This window comes from Cuculus canorus, chromosome 21 (assembly GCF_017976375.1).
Source record: "Cuculus canorus isolate bCucCan1 chromosome 21, bCucCan1.pri, whole genome shotgun sequence".
In the NCBI taxonomy this organism is placed as follows: domain Eukaryota; kingdom Metazoa; phylum Chordata; class Aves; order Cuculiformes; family Cuculidae; genus Cuculus; species Cuculus canorus.
Genome location: NC_071421.1, coordinates 2591841 through 2613568, shown reverse-complemented (window position 1 = coordinate 2613568; position 21728 = coordinate 2591841). Strand labels below are relative to the sequence as shown.

Here is a 21728-nt window from a genome sequence, read left to right as displayed (position 1 = left end):
CTTCTGATCAGGAGATCTGTAGCAGACGCCTAGCAGGATGTCACCCATGTTGGGCTGCTCTCTAACCTAACCCAGAAACTCTAAATTGTTTTATTATCCACTCTCAGGCAAAGAAATTTTATGGATCAGGCTGGATGAAGTTTTTCTTTCCAGTATGAATAACTACAATTGTTTGAGAAGCCCAGTCTGACTTTTCTAGCTACGAGGAAGGCAAGATAATGATCCCAGTCTGACTTTTCTAGCTATGAGGAAGGCAAGATAATGATCCTGATTATTTATTATTTATGTGACTACAACTGACTGTAAAGCACCAGAAAACAACAACATGAACACGTGAACTGCCACACTCACCTAGCATTAGCATAAGCTTTAAAATAAACTGAAAATTCAGTCTGAAAGTAGAACAGACCTCAATCCATCCTAAGCAACCATCATTTCATGAAAAAAACCACCTTACACAATATACCAGGAACTGCCCACTTCTTCATGCAATAAAGCAAACTGAATATACATTTTGCCCCTTTTTGCTATGACAACCCACCCACACAAACAGACAGGATTGATCTTCAAAAGGTCCCAGAACTTTTGCGCAGAACCTCATTCCTGAGGAATGCACTCTGCCCTTGGAGTCAATAAGATCTGGCAGAAGATCTACTATTTAGGGGAAAGAATTTAGAATCAGTCCTCAAAATAACAGCTACCATCATGATGGTGCAGCATCATTATATTCAGAGTGAAGGCTCCAGCAGCAGAGGTCATGCAAGCATGCTTCTAGACAAATTTCAGCTCTCATCCCACTTCACATGTTCACTCTGGATCAGATCACTCATCTTCCTTCACAGATTTAAAAAAATACCTGCAGGAATGATGCAGCTGAATTCTACTGTATTTTCCAAAAGCACAAGAAAGACATCCAGCTCCAGCTGACCTTCAACAACTGCTGCTTCATCATCATACATACCTTTAAAAATCTCCCAAAGAGTACTGATTCCCCTTTAGGTTCCTCATCACCTAATAGATATTAAACAAAAGCCTACTGGAAAGAGTACTTACGTATATAACGTGATAAAACTGACTATACATCATGCGAACAAATGCAATATTCTCACAAGCGTTTAACCACTCGCCTCTCTCCTACAAAAACTACACCGGCCAGCTTACCATCGATCCCCAGAGCTCCCTGCTTCTTGTTCTCCAGGCATGGTTCAAACTTGCTGATGATTTCCAGGCAGTGTTCTTTAGTCACATTCGTCATCTGCAAAAGTACCCAAACTGAGGCATTAAACTAGCAAGCACAGCTTCTGTCAGCTCTTTTGTCTGTATGCAATTTAGCAACTGGCCAGATTAGCCACGGTGGTACTGGGGATCTCCAGATACCCAGTGAGATTCCCACTCCTGTCACTCAGTGTCAGGTCCGATAAGAACCAGAGTGCTCTGTGCAAAGTTCCTGCCCTATTGGCAGCTGATGACGGCCAGTAACGACCGAGTTCTGCTTTGTAGGTCAGATCTGGTTAGAGGGTTATTGGGCACAGAGCACCCAAACAGAACAAGCTTTGTCACAAACCACGGGGATTTCTTCTCTTGTACAATTAAAGGATTATTTTGCATTATCAAAGGGCTTTTACTTTAAAATAAAACAGGAAAATGGCTCATCTTTATGCAGCAGACAGTTGCTAGCAGGGTTACAGAGAATGAGGACAGAATGCTGTGAAAAGGAAATCTGCTAACTTCAAGGTTGCTTTGCATTCCCAACTGAAAAAGAAAAGCTTCGGCATTTATAAAATGGGCCATTTACGATAAGCTGCAGCTTTTTTCACCTTGCAGTGTTCTCATAATTAAGTTATAATACTATTATTTAATATTCTTGCTATTTATTCTCTAATTATTGTCCCTGCTATTATTTAATATTCCTGTCCTGTGTGGTCCAACAAATCCTTTCCATGAGATGCTGTACATGACACATGAGAACCCAACTCTTGTCACCAGAGGAATTGCCAATAAAGTGACCAAGCTGATGACTGTTTTGACAACACGGAGTCCTTGCTCAGGGGAAAATGAAACCAGCAGCACAACTGCTACCAGATCGATGCCTTTTCTGGGTATAATTTAAAACCTAACAAATAAATGTAAAAGAAGAGGAAGAAAAAACCCTAACTCTTTATTTGCCCATACATTACAGGTTTGCTGGGTTTGAAAGGAAAAGCTCTGGAACAACAGCAGGTTTTACTGGTACAGCTTCAAACGGACAGCAGAAACACTTGTTTTCTCTACACATACCACATGAGAAAGAGTAGCACCAGGCAAGGGAGAGAAGCCCCAAGGCAGGAGCTGTCGATGTCAATGACTAACTGTGCCAATTTCTGTCATGTGGCCACTGTCTGTCTTCCTCACCATCTGGAGGATCAATTGACCAATGAGTTGGAAACATTCTCCACTAATCTAAACAGATAACTGCCAAAGAGGTGGCTTTTCATTCATTCATTCATTTTTTAGACAACTCTTGAAACTGATGGAGATTCATGACTTCCAGGCATGCAGCTTCAAAATGGATCACAAAAGGAAAAAGGCAAAGATGAGTCAATGCATTTGCTCCTGCACTGACTCCGTCTTGCTGTCCAATTACTTTCTTTAGAATCTTCCACAAATCTCTAGATGAAAGATCATATAATCATCCAGGGATCTTGGGAGATCATCCAACCCAAAATCCTGCTCAAAACAGGATCAACTAAAAGGTCATGTCAATTAGTTCAGGGTATTACCTAGTCTGGTCTTCGAAAGAGGCTGCACAATCTCTCCAGGTAACCTGATCCAAAGGATGAATCTCCTCATGGTACTGATATTAGATCCTTGCCATTTTCTGGTCTGCCAAATTACTCTGTACCAGAAAGAACGAGCCAAATTTCTTCTGACCAAGGCGTATTTGGGATAGGAGTAGAAGTACCAGGCTGCCAGGTAGCTTGGTTACAAAGAATTCTAATGCCATAGAGGTTCAAGTCAGTGAGACAACTTACTACGTACTACTATATATCCTCACAAAACTCCCCCAGACACGAATACTCCTCTCAACAGCTCTTCAAAACCATAATGACCCACTTTACAAACGGAGACAGGGAGCTGAAGTAACTCAGTGACTCAGCATGGACTGTACACTAAGTCAAAAGCAGAGCCAGCAACAGCATCTTAGTAGCAAGGAAAAGACAAGATATTGATGGAATTGTCCTAAGAGAACAGATGAAAAAGAAAGAAGCTACAGAGGCTATATTTAGGGGTACAACCAAAGAGCCTACAAGAAAAAACAGGTAGTGAGAGCACGAAGATTCAAGAAATAGTCATGCCAGTCTTCAAGAGGAACATCAAGAGGGTTCTATCTGTTTTTCATGTGCAGGACAGCAAAGTTCTCATCCCTTTAAAAAGGCAACGCATCCCCAGCAGCAAACAAAAAGGCATACAGACTGGAAGCCTCATCCTGGCTTGCGCCTACCTTCTGTTCAGTCTCCAGAAAGCGCCTCAGGTCATCTGTGTCAAGGTAGTCCTTGTGATTGCTGTAGGTGAGCATCAGCAGGTACAAATCGCGTCGCGTTGACATCATCTTATAGAAGGCGCAAAACTCCTCAAAGCCCAGCGTGCCCTGGTTATCATCCGTATCAGCCTCCTGCAATACACAGCAACGAGATACCCAATTGCCCAGCAAGGACTTGAGAAAATTTCAAATGAACAAACTCCTGCATAAGAATAAAGCAACATTGAAATTCAGTTGACGCTGCCTGACAGATCTCCACGCTCTATGGCCAGCTAGAACAGATGGATTTATCAGGCTGATGCTTGCCATACGAATGCTTTGCACAGCTTTTCCCTTTGAACCTCTTAAATGCATTAGTGCATGAGCCAAGAAACAACTTTTAAGGTCTTTTTTGTTGTACAGGGAATCCTACTCAAAGGATTTCTTCTGTCTGTGGCAATGAAGACAAACAGCACACCCTGCAACACAGAACAGGCATTTGTTTGGCAGAATTCCTCATTCCTATTTGCTTGAGAATATCATTAGAACCCAAATCATCCCAAGGATGGCCAACAGCCTGCGCAGCCCGCACACAGCGCCTCTGTCCTGGCAGAGTGACAGCCGCTCATCTGCCACAGCCTGCGATTCAGTCTAACACAACCAGAGAGACTCTTAACCCTCACAAATGCCATCCTCTGTCCTTGTTCCCAAAGGACACCCTGCAGTTGTCCCCTTCTCTTTAATCTTGATAGACCCCCCTGTTCTGTCGCTCTTCCAGCCTCACACTGGGCAGCTCAGAGCCTGTAACAGCTACGGCACGATGGAGGAAACAACTCAAGAACGAGGAGTAATGAAGCCATAGATGAAGCTCCTTTAGAGATGACCCCAAGTGAAAATACAAATGCATTTGCGAGCATGGAGTAGCTAACAAAAGTGGTCTTTCCTCATTGTAACTATGGCAAGATTTTTTTTAAACAACTCACTCCTTTTTAAACTAGAAAAATGGCAATTTTTCAAGGTAATTTTCTTCAAGACCTATATATAATCTACCCTATTGTATCTTAAAATACTTGGCATAGCTATTCTGTTAACGGAGAGATTTGATTTTTTAATTTCAAGGCTGCTTAATATTCTGATTCTAAGCTATCAAACAGCAATTAGATTTCTAGTTGAGAACAGCTTAGTTTCAATTATGTACTGCATATGGAAGAAGCAAACCTGTTCTTCTTTGTTAATAGCATTTCTAAAACATCTAATCCATGTAGTAATTGTCATTGACTACAAACAGTAAAACCAGAACCTGGCGCACAATAAGCACATTTTTTTTTTCCCCAGTTAAGTTTTACCCAGTTTCTTCTATTTCGCTTCCATCAACCTGGAAAAATGGTCACTTTAATCTACTAATTTTAAGGAGTTCTAAATCCAGTTCTTCACTGAGCTACAACCATAAGACCAGTATTTGCTAGTATGAAAAACAAATTGAGAAAAAACATAAAGGTGCTTCATGAAACAAGCCCTCACAGCTAAGGAGGCAAGGCAGTACAGACACGTGAGCAAATATCAATGGGCAAAGAACACAGCACTGCTGTCTGCTCTGGGGTCTTCTAGCCACTCAGGATAGGAAAAGATGTGTGTCTAGAGAGTTTATTCCATAAGCACAGGAAAAATCCCTCAAAACAAGAAGAAAAATTTGGAAAATGAAGACATGAACTTTGAGGTATCTTTAATCAGTCTTAAACTGGCTGCAAACTGCCCAGGAGTTGCACAACCTCAGTAAATGCTTAGAATAAAAGTCAGCTCAGTCTTCAAGCACCAACAGGGAATGGCATTACCTTTGCCTTCCCCGGATCTTTGTGATCCTTAAGCAATTTACTTGTTCTTGCTTCAGTTCTGTGAAATTGGGCTTAGAATATTTCTCTACCTTAAGGCAGACAAAATTCAGGTATTCAGCTATACACACTGTCTTGGGCAGATTTAGGCTACCTACAAAGCTGTCAGGAGATTGGTATCTGATCCCTTTCAGCGCTACTGAAATTCTAGTACCGAGTACTGCAATCTCTTGCAGTCTCTCTGAGAGAACAATCTTTAAAATACCAGAGCGGCTGGAAAATTATGCTGAGATGCCCTTGAGTCAGAGTAGTGCAAAAGTCATGGCATTTTATTATGCTGAAATGATGGATTCAACTTCTGCCGAAGTCCTCACACAACAGACTCTTTGATGATGAAACACACGCATCTCCATAGCTTGGCTGCCCAGTAAACTGGGTCGTGGTCAGTGCACCACAATGTCAAACAAACAGCTCCAAGCAGTGCAAAACCCATGACTGATACGAAAGTTTGCATACTGGATATTTTATTAGTACCACTTATTGGGGGATAGTAGATGCTTCACTAGATAATATTTGTTAGAGAGAATGTAATCAAAGAAGAAACATGACTGAGTTTCAGATCAATAAGTGCAGAAAAAAAGCAATCTTTGTACTGCACGTCGTTATATTATGCAACACCAGGAGGTACCTGGTGTAATGCCTTTTTCTATGAATAACAATTAATCTATGATGTGTTTCTGGAGCTCTCTTCGATTTCCCAAATGTGCTCGGTAGTATCTCTCAGCAGAGCGGAAACAAACCAGCTGCTGAAGGAGTTACAATCCCTCCTATTCGGTTTCATGTTCAATCTCCACCAGCTCAATCCTTGTTTTTTAGAAAAAATACATTTTCAATTCTTACCTTAAACATTTGCTTCACTTTTTGCCGGGGCAGATTCACATTCAGTTTGTGCATCAGCTGGAGCACTTCACTGATACTCAGACTGCCATCACCGTTTTTATCTGCCTCATCAAATGTCTGCTTCAACCACATTGAAAAGGAGTTAAGGAACACGAGGGAATATCAAAAAATGGTACTGGACACTATGTATATGTAGTTTTTCTCCTGTTAGAAGTGACTGTATATGAGGCTGGGGATGAAAGGAAGTCCAAGGATATACATAATATAACTCTACTCATTGCAGTAACAGTTTCTAGACGTGCTATGCTCAACACACAGCATGTGCTGTCCATCAATACTGCAGCACAGAACTAACTTCTGAGGGGATTGCAATGCTGCATCACACTTTGTCCTTTCTAACCAAATATAATGGTCAGTTTTAGGCAGGGAGTAAGAGATGGAAGAATATACCTGTGCAGTACACTGCAGTCATTCATCTCCACATCTTTCCCAGAAAATTCTTCTTCAAGGAATCCTGCCTCTGTAAACAGGGAGTACAATGGGATCTGCTTTGAAGCTCTGAGCCTAGGGGTTACTTTTAGGAAAACAAATATTTAAAGGAATCCCATTGCTACTCTCCAGCACCACAAAACACTCCAAGATAGTATAGAAAGGATATTGGTCTCTGGTCCTTTGGCGTTTTGAGAGGCTGTCTTCATCACTGATCCCTGCCATCAGATATTTTAGCCCTGTGATCCAGGTGCGTGCTTCCTCTCCGCTGGAAGATACCAGGTCAAGAGATTCCATATGGTCTCCGTAGTAGATGCTGAAGCAGCAGTTGGGATCAAAACTGCCATCGGCATGGCGCTGGAAGATCTCCGATTGCTTCCCCTCGCAAACCTCCTGAATAGAGTCGATAGAAACTAGAATGACAAAAGCATGTAGCTCATTAACGACTACGTGCACGCTCTAGGCCAGACGGGATGCATTTATCCTGTTGAGAAATCCCATAGAGAAAAGTCCCAAACCTCACATTTCGAGGTCCTCAATTGACACAGGCTTTGCCTGCAACTCATTTACAACATACTACGATACACAACCGCAACTTGCACAGCTAACACCAACTTAATCTTCATAAACTATTAATCATAAAATCATCCACCATCCTTCAATTTCAAGTACAACATTCTTCTTGATCACCTGTGAATGAACCAAGTTCTTCACGCTTGTTTGCTTATAAGAGAGCAAAACCCCAGAAGGAATCAGGTTCTGTGGTTGACACTCACTTTTGGCTTTCTCATTCTTTCGAGAGGGTCTCCAGCGAATACATGACTTGTGCTCATCCAGATAATAGAAGCGGACCAATCCTTTGGAACTGCCTCGGAGTTTGATCATTTGGGTACCAGCTTGCATGGAACTCATACATTTTTCCACTGAAGAGAGAAATAAAGCGATATCAGTAAGTCAGATGTTGCTCCCCCCAATATCACCTTTACAGGAAAAAAACATATCAAGCAGTGGCCAGATTAAGAGTTCGAATCAAAGGGTAGGATTTCCTGCACTGCCCAACGTAACTGCTATAGAAGACTCGTAATTTTCTCATAAACACCTTAAGTTCAGAAGCTGGATTCTACAAACACCCAGAGAAGCTGCTCCCACCACGCAAACAATCCTAATAAGCAGACTCAGAAAACCACCTCTCCCTATGAAAGCCGTTACAAGGTTAGGGCCTAGCATGCCTAGTGGAGGGATATAATTACATTTTAGCATTTAGCCCTTATTCATAAACATTTAGCCACCGTTTGCCAATAGCCAGGACTGATGAAACACAAAGCACATTAAAAATACACAAATAACAGAGCATAACAGAACTACTAGCAGTACACTGCTTTGGAGGAATTTAGCTAATAATACCTTCTGATCACACTGCGAATCAAACCACCATCAAGTACCAGTTTCTAGAACACAAGGAACAAGGCCAAGGAAATTCAGACAACATTCCTAACTTGCTTGTTAACACCCAAGCATCTCAATATGTTTACAAAAAGGAAACCAGATTTGTAAAGGAAATGTTTGATCTCTCACCACAGAAAGAGCCCGAGGCACAGATGAGCTCAGTTTACCAGCAACGTTAGTTTGAAACTCCTTTAGCAAAAATACATTTTTAGCATGACAGAATAACACCAAGACTTCTGTAAATCACAAAAAAAGCTTTATAGCCCCAACATTTACTTCTCTCAGAAGCAAGAATGCCCACTTTCATTCTATAATTACAGAAAGCTTGAACTTATTTTAATTTCACAAGGTTTACAGTTTTTTGGAAAAAAAATTCTTTTTGGCACTAATTCTCTTTGGCACTAATGACACAGGGTTCAAACCACATCAAATTTTCAGCTTTATCTTTGGAAGTTATTGCAGTGAATAGTTCTATTTGAAGAAATGATAAGAGCAGAAATGAGAGAAATATCAAAGACGTCACCCGTTACAAAGCAGAAAATAAAGAAAAATAAATCTTCCTTAAGGAATTATTTCTAAACTTCAAATAAAAATCCCTCAGCCTTGTAATGCAGCTTTTTTTATTATTATTCTGCACTTCAATTGCACCTTTTTGCACCATTCAGTTGGAGTTCAGCTCTTCTCATCTAATGAGTTGCCTCAATTTGCATCTGGAAAAAACAAAGCCACGAAGAGCAGATGGATCTCTGTACTGCGGCAAAAAGTGATGTCAGAGCAAGAAACAGAAAGGTAAAAGACAGTTCCATCCTTGTGTTCTTAGTGACATTAAACTGATTTAGTTTTTCGTAGGTTCGTAACAACATTGGTAGTTACTATAATAAGAGTTTTAAAGTAAAAATAAATTTAAAAAACCTATAAAAACCATAAATCCCTACACTTTGCCCTGATACATGGAAATAAAGGACCCCAATTTCATGCTTATTGTTAGGAAGATGTTCTAACGTACATTAATTATTTATGGTTCAGTAGCATTATTGTCTTTTAGGAGTCTCTGGGTTTGATGTAAATGTGTGAAGGAGTGGGAGTATTTTAGCATGTGAGGATGAAAAGAAGGTACAAGGATTGAGTCATTGAGTATTTTTATACATGGACCAGCTTTGTCAAAAGATTCATGTCCCAAGTTCAATGCGGCTCCAGGTTATGTCATAGAGCTTCAGCCCTAGCCAGGCTCTTTAGGAAAGTCAGAAGGCAAAAACCAACCCTAAAGTATCCTTCAAAAAGAAAGCCTCTTTTTAGTTCTGCCAACACTGTTTGGGGCAGTGTTTGCTGCATACGAGACACAATGCAAGACTGAATCCATCCTTAAAGCGTGCAAGCCCTAACAGATGAGATGTTAATGGGAGAAGAGATGCTCTTAATCCTGTGGAAATTAGGGCACTTAATTCGAGGTCAGTCTGTCAGCTCTCCATCTCAGCTGAGACTCCAGCAGCCATCTGGATCAGGGAAATGCAGAAGCAGAGCAGGATAGCATTTCTGGCCTCCTGCAGAACTCCCCCTTAGTTTCTCAGCTATTTATGCATCTAACTTTCTTGTTAAAATAATACCTTTGGTTGGTGAAGCTGACAAATGAGTAGGACAAATAAAGTGCTTCCAAGGCAAGAAGTGATTCTGCTCAAGGCCACTGCAGGTTTCCTTACTGGACATAAGTGGCTCAGGAAGACTGCTATTAAAATGCACTTACTAAGACAGGAAACATCTCATTTCCCTAGCTATTTCCAGGTAGGTTTCCTGGGTTTTATTACCTATATAAAAGATTGGCTGCTATGAAGCTTCAGATTCTGCCACTGTATTTCAGTATTCAGAAAACCTCCCAAGAGCCCCATGACGCACTATGGAAGAAGACAGAGACACTTCTCTACTCCTTTCAAAGACTGAAAATTACAATATTGCATGAAAAAATCGAAGAGTTAAGAGATGTATGAATTCGGGCAGATAGCAAACCTGTCTTACTCTGAGCAGGAGATGGATTATATCTACGCAACAGAAAATTGCAAAGGTTCATACATATCAAAACGTAGAGCACTGCATTTGCTTTTGCAGAGGAATGCGAAACAATCAATAATGAAATTATAACTGAGAGGTTCTTGAAGACCAGAAGAACTGCACTAGCAACCATGCACAACAACACAGGACGAGGGCTGTGGCTCAAGCTCTTCCTTCTTTTCCACTCCCCCACACTACTGCCAGACAGAGTTGTCACTAAGCAAGATTTAAACACGAAAGCATTCAAGATTATACCATCTTGTTCAATGAAGTGGCAGGTATTCAGCCTGCATCTTACCAACGTGGCCGACTTTCCATCTCGGGGAAGCTACGATGATGCCACCAACCCAGAAAAACTCTTCAGCCAGACGGGCCACTGAGAACTTATTCTGAAGCAAGGGAGATTTTGAGGCATCCATATCTGAGACAAAGGGCAGCTTCAGAGCTGAAGACAACAACTGCAGGCTTAGTAGGGATCAAGATTCTGTAGTCCACATTTTCAATGTAACAGCATAAAAATATTATCAGAAAAAAGAGATAATTGGCGGTTTCCAAAATCCAGTGGTATTTTTCAGGTTGTTACAGAGTAGTTTCACCGTAAATCCAAGCCCCTCCCCTGCTCAGATTTAGAATCCTTTTTATTCTATGTGACTGACCTGCGCTGTCTGTTTTTGAGGACTGGGTGGGTTTCAGTTCAACATTTTAAAGACACATGACGGGCACAGAGAGGGCTGTGAGGCAAGATGGCATGTAGCTAAACCCATTTCTGGACAGAAAGGCCTCCTGAGGATGTTCTTTTTCCTTTGCTACATTACCAGCTGCCAAGCATCCAAGACGTTATTCCAACTCACAGCTGTCGGCTTCTCCATGCCGCTTCCTCCTCTGCCAGGAATTCCTACATAGAGGTACCCCTTTTATACATTCGATTACTAACAGATTTGCCAGCCCCGCTCTTGCTGAGGGCTCTTCAAAACCAACAAACAGTATCCATTGCAGTAGATAAGTGCAAAGTTAACAGTGCAATCCATTCCCCCCTCTGCTCTCCTGAGCCACCCTTGCCTTTCACTGTGAAACTGTCCAGGTTCTTAAGCTCTTCGAGTCTCTTTCCAGGTCTGAAAAAAAGAGCAATCACATTTTCTTCTCACAGTTCTTCAAAATATCATTGTACCAGTCTTCATCTTTCCTTAGAAGGCTCTATTCAGTATTTTAACAGACGCGCCTGATAAAAGAAAGAACAGTCCTCCAGGCAGTAAAAACTAGATACGATGCAAACACAGCAACACATGTTTGCTTGAAATCTAAATCCATCATACGCACTAATCCTAAAGCCGTGGTTCTGCCCTATCCGGTCAAGGGATTTAAGTGACATGTTACAGCTGTAGGGAAAAAAAGGGTTAGGGAAAAGTGCTTTCTTCTTCTCCTTTTTTTGCCGATGTTAGCAGCATCTTTCCATGTCACAGCCCATTCAGAAATGCCTTTGCAAACCGGCCCAACCCAATAGAAGGTGTCTGCAGAGGACACAAGCCAGGTACCTACACCGAACAGAACAAACGCCGTACGTAGAAACGTGCTCAAAAACCAGCAGAGAGAAAAGGAGGTAAGAACTAATTTTTCAAAAGCACTAAGTCACTATCTAATTCCATTTGAAACGTATCCATTAAACGTCAAACACAGAAATCTGTCATTTATGTTATCACAACCTCCTAATCTACATTGTTTTAAGTACGATACACAATCGCTATTGCCATCTGTGATCTGTACAAGGAACCTAATATGCTTCTAGCTTGATGAGCTAAACACAAATTGCCCATTTAAAAACACATTCATTAAGTGCTTCCTACTCCTCCTTTCACAGTGTGAAAAAGCATTACAGCAGGTAATTCTAGAGATCATTTAGTCTCAATTAGAAGTTGCTTATTTCACCACCTATGCTCAGAATTCTTCGGTTAGGCTAGCCTCAGATTAATTCCAAAGGAAAAACCAACTAGGTCTGCGCTAAGGGTCAACAGTGACAGGAACACTGCTTACACACTTGTCACATTCTGCTATTTATTGAAACGCATCAGCAATAGCCTTCCATCCTCCTAAGGCATCTTTCAAAAGTAATTTAGTGTGATGATTGCAAACTAATTGTCATCAGAAAAGCAGCACCTTCTGCTGTAAAATGTTAAGAAGGGTATTTCCATACAACAGAAAACAGCTACACGGAAGGCAAGAACCTATAAAGTATTGTTCTAAATATCCCAATCACTCTTTCAGAGGAAGCAAGATCTAGCATAGGCTACAATGAGAGAATGTAGGTTTAATTACCTACTCTACCGTACGCTGCTCTCAATTTCTTAAATAAATCAGCAAACATCTTTGTGGATAATTTGTACGCTATAGAAACAAGATCATAACAGGAAAATGGCATTGTTGTACCTCACAAGGAAGACAATAAACTTTAAGGCTCTCAATCATAAGGAGATATAGTTAAGAAAAACTTTTGCAATAAACTAACAGTATTGGTGCTGTTTAGCTCCTATTTTCCCTTGCAGTGCTAATCGGAAGGATTCCCTGCACTCTTCCAGGTGGTACCTGCAAGAAAATCTCAGTACCTGGTACTCTGGGTGCTCTGCTTTTTAAAATTCAAAGCTTAATTCTGAAGGACATCCTAGATTCTGCATTAACCATTCAAGTGTTATCAACCTGAGACAAAGAGAAGGGAGACAGAGTGAAATGTAACTCCTGTTGCAGCATTGCCCACGATATTAGTTTCACAGTTCAGAGTTAGGACTCCGCACAAACAGCATTTTGAATGTGGATTCTTTTTTAGTACAGGGAAATGCCAGTGATTTATAGCATCAGGAAAGAACTGTGTCAACGTTCAAGCTAAAGTTAGATTTTTTTATCCAAAGCCCACCCAGAGAAGGTAAATTTAAATCCATTTAGTTGGTGCTGCCAATCCATCCTTCAGTCCTCCTACAATCAACATATAAACAGAGAAAAATAAAATCTTTCAAAAAGCTCCCGTTTACTGATTGTGCGGGGTGCCAGGTAACAGTGCGGGAAAGCAAGAGGAAGTCACAAAGGGTTAAGTGTGATATAATCCCTCTCCCAACTCTCCGACACACTGAGCTCGGTACTTAGGATATAAGCCTATTGAAATGGGTTTCTATTCTTGCCTGACTTGACATCCTCAGAAAAACCTTGCTCACCTGACACAACGTGCAGATTACAGACTTCTTTCCATGGCACTTCAGAAACTTATTGTTCTCTGAACGTAACAAATGCTTTTCATGCCACAAAAAGATCTGAAAACCAGCAATGTTTGAGTCTGAAGGCTGGCCTTGGCTTAGCTAAAAACCGAACTCAGAACGCTTGATGAACAATGCTAGAGTGTCAAAAGTCTTCTAAAAGAAGATGTTCACTTCAAGAATGGCAGAAAAGCCAGACTCCATCATACAGAACAAGAGCATCTTGCAGAAGATGCAGAAGAAGAACACAGATGTGGTTTGGCAGAGGGAGGAAAGTGAGCACAATAGAGATCCTCCTGAGACAAGGTGAGTTTATCATTAATACAATCCATCAAGATTGTCCAACAGGCACACATTACTGCTGAGCGAAGGAAAAAGTGTTAACAATTATTAAATACACAGGGAAAGAACTGTAGTCCTCAAACAGAAAAGGCAAAATTAAAAATTTCAATGCTGGAAATTTCAATACATAGTCCAGGCTCTGATCCCTCTTTTGTCTTTTGTAATCAGGATTCAAGCAGAAGACAAAACAAAGAAGCAACACAAGAGGTAAATCCGGCTCACAGTGTACATCAGGTAACGGCATGCAGACAACTCCTGTACTTCAGCTGGCTACCAGTTAGAGATGTCACAGAAACTACTTCGGGTGTACTTGATAAACTGAACTTCAAAGTTCAATATATTTCATGTCTCCGGCAATCAATATCACAGAGCCGATACTGGAATTGACCTGTACACCGCAACGATTCTATGATTAGCCTTGTAACTCCACAGCTATGCGCTCCGTTTATCCTCATATGCACACACTATAGACCCAGTTTAACAAACTAACCTCATCAGGGGAGGCTGATTCTAAAATACTCAGAAACACACAGGCAGCAATTACTGATTGCCTTTAATATCCGTATCACTATTTCCCACTTCCCATCCAGGGAAATCTTGCTCCTAATGGCTACAGAATGAAAAGAAAACGATTGCCAACCCACAACACGAGTCAGACAACAAAAGGAGGAAACAAGTTTTTAATGTCATCCAGCACACTGCCATTTACCTGCACACCTCCTCTCTCTTACGTTTATAATCCCCGCTGCACTTTCAGCTGTAAACACCAGTCAAAAAGCCCTGGAAAAAGGGCAGAAATTACAGTTATGGCTATGTCTTAGATATCCCAGCCTAAGACCTTCATATGAGTTAGCACACGTTCTTTCACTGCTCTGTGTCCGCCTGTGTTCCTGGTATGACCTCTGCCCAAGAGAAGGGATGTGGGCAGGACATGCTGATGGAGCGCAGATATCTGTTATATTTTCTATTTTTGATTTACAACTAACAATTTCTGCATTAGTTATATTTATAATTCACTAAAACAGTCACTTTCAGGAGGTTCTGGTAACTTCCAAGGAAGGCAAAAATTCGTTCAATTGCCCATTCAGTGGCTTAGAAAGGCTGGAGTCCTGGCTGGACCACAACTGCATATAAGCTGCCTTTTCCTTAATTCTAACGTAACCCCACTCCACTGACCTTTGGCACGGATGCAGACGGAGCTATAGCCCCCTGCAGACTGCCAGACCATCTGGACAGCAACTCCAGGGCAGTAATCTACGCTCCAGATTAAAGCCACACATCTTGCCTGTGGCAAGTGGAAGCCGGGCTATTTATTTACCAGCTTCTGTTTGTCACCCACCATGCTCCCAAGCTTAATATTTTTGCACTGGCTCAGAATATACTCAAGTTATTCACCGTACATCCATTTCCAAGGCCACTAACTCTAGCGGGAGAAACAGGACTGGCTGTATGTCGCATCCTTTCAGCACTGGAATTCACAATGGCCAAGCCCTGGCACAGATGCATTCAATAAGCAAACATAAATATTGATATTTCCAGGGCTTTCCAAAACTGGTTAGAAAGTCAATTATTAAAATCAACTGATCCTGAGATCCCTTAAATTGACCTGAAGGAGTGTTTGTGGAAGTGGGAGTCACTAGCAACAACAGCACTAATGTAACAACAACAATTAGCCTGCCTCCTTCCACGATGCTGAGCCTACAAACAAATTCTACTAAGAACTCCGATGCTGGTTTCAGCAAAAGAAATTCAATTTCCAAACTATCTTTAGTAAAAACGATTTAAAAGCTATTTGAATATTTTTCTTCCAAAGCTATAATAATGAAATTTTGTTGATTGCAGAAAAATGTCAGCATAAAGTAAAGAGGTGAAGACTATAAATGGTGCTCTAAGGTCACCTTGTTTCCAACCTCTGACTTGCATGAGAAAATGTCCCTACACACTTAATTGAGGTAAGATCTTAAACTCTTTACATTTAAAGATCTTCCAGGACTTTACCATCTGTTCAGTGCCATGGGTAATAAACACTGAAAGGGAGATTAAGGCAGGTTGGGAGGGAAGAAATCCATCAAAATTATTTAATGCCTTCCACGAGAACACCTCTAAAAATTCAAGATTCCAAGGCAAAAGTGGTACAGAAAAATAAAACAGATGGAAAGATATTCAGAAAAAAAGTCATCTGCCGCTGAAATTAATCACCACAAACTGATTGTAACTCACCAACTTTGCTTCCATATTTGAGGTGAACTTTATTATGTTCTACCTGTAAAAGATTCATAACTCTTCTAGACCTTCCTTTTGTGCCATATACATTTTAAAACACGCAACAGACACCTTATTTCTTCAAACATACACCAGTTTCATGAACCACAGGAAAAATTGAGCTGCGTTGTCTCTAGGAATAACCCATAATAATCTGTGTCTTTGTTCAATGCTCTCCTCGGCTTCTGTGTCAGCCAAGAGACAGCCTTATGCGGGTGTGCTGTACATTGAGAGAAAACCGGGGGGATTAAGTCACCAGTCTTAAATCCACATTAGAGCTGAAGGTTATTATGCTCTCAGAAATACCAGCAGGTTATGTGGCACCACAGAGCTGCAGGTGCACGGAGAACAAACTCTGAGCTCCTTGCTCAGTTACAAGGGTTGCTCTGGGAGGGTGCAGCTGACAAGGGAGAGTGCGGAGCTCCTCCAGATCCGCTGCTTGAGCTCAGCATTTGCTGAAAACGAAGCATCGGAATCATTCGTACAAAAAAATTAAGAGTTCTGTCTGCAGCAAGGCAAAGCAGATGGCTTGTACTTAAACAAACCGCGAGCCAGAAAGTCCTGTGCCCAGGAACTGCAGTAAAGAAATGCACCCACCTCCCATCCTTGTGATTCTTCCCATGAACTACAATAATCAGACATGTGCCCTCCCCATCACAGGGGACGTTACAAAGTTCCAGGCTCTACTTACAGGCATGACAAACAAGATTTATTTCTCTAAATCTTAAATGTCATGTTAACTTGAAGGAAATTAGATTTGGCTCAGAATAACATTTTGGCTTTGGACTTTGTTAACAAGGACGTACCTGATCTTGGACACATCCTTCACACTGGCAGGAGAAGGGGTGGGGAGGTGACAACATACTTTTCATTAATTATTAGCGGTTTCAGAAAAAAAAAAAATCTTTTTTCTTGTTTCTACTTTGTAAGAAAACACAATGTTCATGTTCACATCCCTTGTTAACATTTTAATAGGCAACTGCTCATGAATCTGCAATGAATAAGTAAAGCAAGAATTTTGTAATCCAGATCTATGCCACAGTTTACAACGTGAAATCAGTGCACGCTCTGAACAAAAAAGAGCATGAAGCACTGAGCAGTGCAGATGGAAACGTGATTTTTACACTGATGGAGGGCACTGAAATTACCAGTAGTGCTTGACTACACAGACTGTGCAAGGCGCGGGTTAAAGGGGAGCTGAATCTTGCACAGGCTAAAATAAGGCAAACCACATGCACTTCCACGGGAGATCACTGCCTTTAGTTGCACTCCAAAGAAGCTGGAGAGTTTAATATTTGTGACAGAATTACTGTGAAAACACAATCAATCATCAACTTCTTATTTTCCTTTCAAAAATATATCACTCTACAGGGCCCAGCATCTGTAAATTTTAGAAACCAATTGCAGGTCTTTTGGTAAGCTCGAAAGAAGACCATAACTGTGGTTTTCTTCAAGCAGGAACCACTTGCTGTAATTCCCCAGGGGGAAGATCACAAACAGGAGAGGCCCAGTTGTACAGTGACTGCGGGCTGCTGAGCTGCAAGCCTACACCAAGCTCAGTAACCGCAAGCCAGGACAGCTTATTGCCCGATGGTTTCCAGTCTTGGGTTCAGCATAGTTCAGGTAAACAGAGAGGAGATAAAGTAATTGCTTCTGGGCTCATACAGGAAAAGCATCTCTATCTTTTGCGATAGTCTCCAATATCCACCTCGGTTTGAAACAACGCAGGCTGACAGACTCCTCTCCCTCCAGGGTTTAGAACCAGAGGATAAACAGGCATTTGAAGGCTGAAGGTGGCTGGCTGACCTGTGAAAACGGGCTCTGCGGGAAATACCTTACAGAGATCCTCATTTAACAATGGTTCTGGGCTTTGGTCAGTACTGGGCTGGTCCACATTCATTCTGTGTCAGGCTGCATCAAGCCATAAAATGTAGTTGCTCTCTGCCACATCACCCCTTTAGATCTGCAGAGGCTGACACTGATCATCCCATCTTCCATAATTCCCTAAAACAAGAAAGCTTTTCCTTTTTGCTGAAAGGAATTCACATTCACTGTACAAATGACTATCAATGGATAGAAGCGCTATGAATCACAAGAATCCACATGTAAAGTATCTAATTTTCAAGCTGTCCGCTTAGCATTAACATGACATTTTCTTCGCTATGTTTCTCTCCTTTTTTTTTTACCTCAAACTGAAGACGAAGCATCTGTAAACCATCTATAACCAAGGTCAGAATAGCAAAAAGAGTGTCTGAATCTTTAATAACAAGGCAAAAATCAGTAGATGTGATGCTGGACAAACAGAGAACACTCGTGTATTGATTTTTCTTTGGTGACCTACATTGCAAGAATAACCACCTTGTTTGTATCAGCTCCACACCAGAAGACTTTTAAAGAACCCTTGCACACAGTGAAACAGAAATAATACCTAAGAAGGTAGATCGCACCTGTGTAAGTTAGTTTAATTACAAGCCATACGAGTATCAGCACCTTACAAGCAAATGTGGGTTCCTTTTTCCTGCTTTTTTCAACTCGTGGTAAAATTAACAGTGACAATAGGAAAAAAAAAAATTGTTAGAAAAATCTCTAAAAATACAACCGAAAAGCCAATCTGTGGTCCTTCACAAAGCAATATAGGTTCATACTATGAACCTGTAACACGCCGATATTCAGCCCAAGAACGAGCAATTATTTCAAAGTTGCGATCTTTTTGTAACTCCAACAGAAAAAGAAAGAACCACAGGGGCATATTGGAAGGAAACAGCAACTGCCAGTTGCTACAAATAAAAACCAGCAACAAATGCATCATCTCTTCTCCCTCAAGTTTTATATCACAGCTGCATCCAACCAGCATCACACAGTGGCAACCCAGCAGATCTGAGAAATGAGCCAGAAAGACATCATCATTGATGGTTGTGTTGGGTAAGAAAAAGGCAAGATGTGTCCCAGTAATCCCTCTTCTAGAGGTGCACAGAGAGACAAGAGCCTGAGAAGAATCCCTTGTACACTGCCTGGGGACTTCACAAAATAAGAAATACATCAAACCACTATATTTTCAGTAATAAACCATGCTTTCTTCTTCCCGGCCTTAGATTCACATTAGTTAGTTACCTTGTGAAGAGCGGATTTGATAAAATATTCCCACCAATGTGAAGAGGGAACCAAGCTGCAGAAACATTTGTCTGTTGTTTTTTTACACGTACAATGGAGCGCACAAGATGCAAGTCAGTAAGAAATCAGGCCTGGAGTGTTTTCTGAAGACAAAAATAAGCTTTTTTTTTTTTTAATCCTAACTAGTTCACTGATCCTTCTTTTGCATAATAGATGTTCAGTGTTCCGCTCACTCCACTGCACTCACGCAAGTGGAGCAGAGGCAGCTGGATCCATTATTGCCTCTCGGTCACATTTTTATTTTCCAGACCCAGCTACGAGTAAGTAAACCAAACCTCCTGCTAAATCCATGGAAGAAAAGCTGTTCCTCCCTCTCACAGATAGGAACATCACCAGACAATAACTTCCCTGAGATCTTTCCCAGATGATAACACGGTCACACTGCAGCACTTAAGCTAATTTTAAAGAGAGTCCGCAGGACATTACCTTGAAGCTTCTAGCAATTAAGCACTACCTTCATAAAGGGGGTTCTTTCCTCCTCAGTATCATTTGAGAGCAATATCCCCATTACAGGATAAGAATCTGAACTTGGAGTGTATTAAATGCTTTTTCCAAAGTCACATAGATATATTAAGCAATTGAGATGGGAACAGAGTTCAGTTCTTCTAGGAATGAAAGCAGTACTTTGCCAAAAAGATCACTCATTTTTTATGTATTTACTGGTGGAAGATAATTGTCACATCTACCTTCACATTAGGAAGAAGTATTGATACATTTAACACCATATTCTTCTATCAAACCAGTCTGTAATCACTGGGACGATTAGAGATTCCATTTCTTGACCTCAGGTTTGTGGCTTGTACTGATGACTCCTTTTCTTGGATCATTTCTCGGTCATGATAGGGCCAGGTGAGAGGTATTGTGCAAACACTTATTAGGAGGTTGTTGTGGTTTGGAAGCTGGAATTCTGCAACTACAGCTTGAAAGCCCTAATCGGCCATCAAATCAAAAGCCTTTGGGTTCAGTCAAGTTTGGATCTGAGATTCGGATCAGGAGCTGCATCTTCTTAACTCTCCCCAGGTCATGCAGACAGCAATCGCAGTGTGTTGCTGCATTGTTGTATGTACCAGAAGAAGAATGGTGTTGCTTTTGAGAAGGACTAAGCATTAATCAGAAAGCAATTTTTCTGTGGAGTGGTATTCCATCTCAGCACAAAAGGTAAGGCAGACTAACAGAAAAAGCCACGAAACATCACAAAAGGCATTTTTCACCTCACATAAGACTAATGAACAGCCAGGATCAAGTGCAGTGAAACGAATGATAGGAAGCACTAAAGAGGCACTCAAGTGACTGGGTAACTACGGTGTCAATAACAGGTACTAGAGACACACTCTGCTCATATTCAATTACCACCTTGTCACTATGAATTGTGCATCTGATTCTGCTTTCCATTAAGACTGTGTAAATCTTTAAAACTGTGTAGAATTCACCATTTTAAGAAGGTTACCCTTTAGCTTCAGCTCATGGAACCTCTGCCCTTTTAAGATACCCCATTTGTTTTCAAAGTGCTTTCACCAGTGAGCTTAGCATGACACCATCTGGCAGAAACACTGACTGGTGAACATCCTTACATCTCAGTCTCAGCATTTTCTAACTGCAACAAGGAATGAACCTGAATAACTGCTACATGGATGATACTCCTGGAGATCCTCGTGTGAGAGACCCTCTCTCTCATACTCATTTTCAGAAGCTGGAAGCTGAACAGAGTAGTAAGAAGTCAAAAGGACTTTGAGCGACAAAATTCTTCCTCCATCATACCTCCCTCAAGGACCTTGTCTGTTTGAAGTGCAAATGAACCCACAATGGTACATCAGGTTTCACAGAACAATAATTAGATAAGGAATGCCTGAGCTGTGTCATCACAACATATTCAAAACCAAAATATTTTGGGTTTCAGTCCTGAAACACTTCTGTTAGAAAATGCAATCAATAAAAGTATGTTAAATGAAAAGGCTTCAATCAACCTGCACCATTTCAATCAGCTCATTACAAATTAAGGGCATGTACAGCTTACGAAGATTTAAGGAAATCATCTTCTTTCCTTGGAACAAGAAAAATGTTTGCACATAGGAAATAGTTTATCATCATTCTTTCTATTAGGCATCTTCTCAAAAATAAAGCTTGCATGCTTTCAAATCTCTAGACTCTACTCCAGCAATATGGCACAGGTAAATAAACTCTCATGCCAAGTTTTAAAACTGCTTCAACTTCTTTGTTATTTAAATAGATATTGACAACACCTAAATGCCTCCCATCATCTCCACTTCATTCTTGGATCTTGAAAGAAAATATCGGTTGTTTTCCTATTCTTTCGATGTAGGCTAAGACTATTTATTTACCAAATTAGTTGTGCACAGTTCTCTCAACCATTAAATCTGTCACAGACTATAAGTATTCTTGGATTTTATATTCTTTTTACTAATAAAGAATATCATTACCAAAACAGTCACAGAATACAGAAAAAACAATGGCTGTTCTACACATAATAGAAGGTTTTTCTCTGTGATGTTC

The 21728-nt window shown here is 40.9% G+C and overlaps 1 protein-coding gene across 12 annotated transcripts in view; it reads right to left on the bottom strand.

The window, feature by feature from the left end:
* PLCH2 (phospholipase C eta 2) overlaps positions 1-21728 on the bottom strand; it is a 71326-nt gene that overhangs the window by 25599 nt on the left and 23999 nt on the right. For 5 of the 12 annotated variants that reach the window (XM_054086040.1, XM_054086043.1, XM_054086041.1 and 2 more), the window contains exons 2-6: positions 7494-7640; positions 6887-7130; positions 6229-6358; positions 3482-3652; positions 1162-1255 (exon numbers count right to left, since the gene is read on the bottom strand). In XM_054086040.1, the coding sequence (XP_053942015.1) occupies positions 1162-1255; positions 3482-3652; positions 6229-6358; positions 6887-7130; positions 7494-7640 (786 nt within the window). Of the gene's footprint in view, positions 1-1161; positions 1256-3481; positions 3653-6228; positions 6361-6886; positions 7131-7493; positions 7641-10504; positions 11492-21728 lie in introns of those variants that run through there. The other 7 variants (XM_054086049.1, XM_054086048.1, XM_054086047.1 and 4 more) reach the window with 6 other exon arrangements.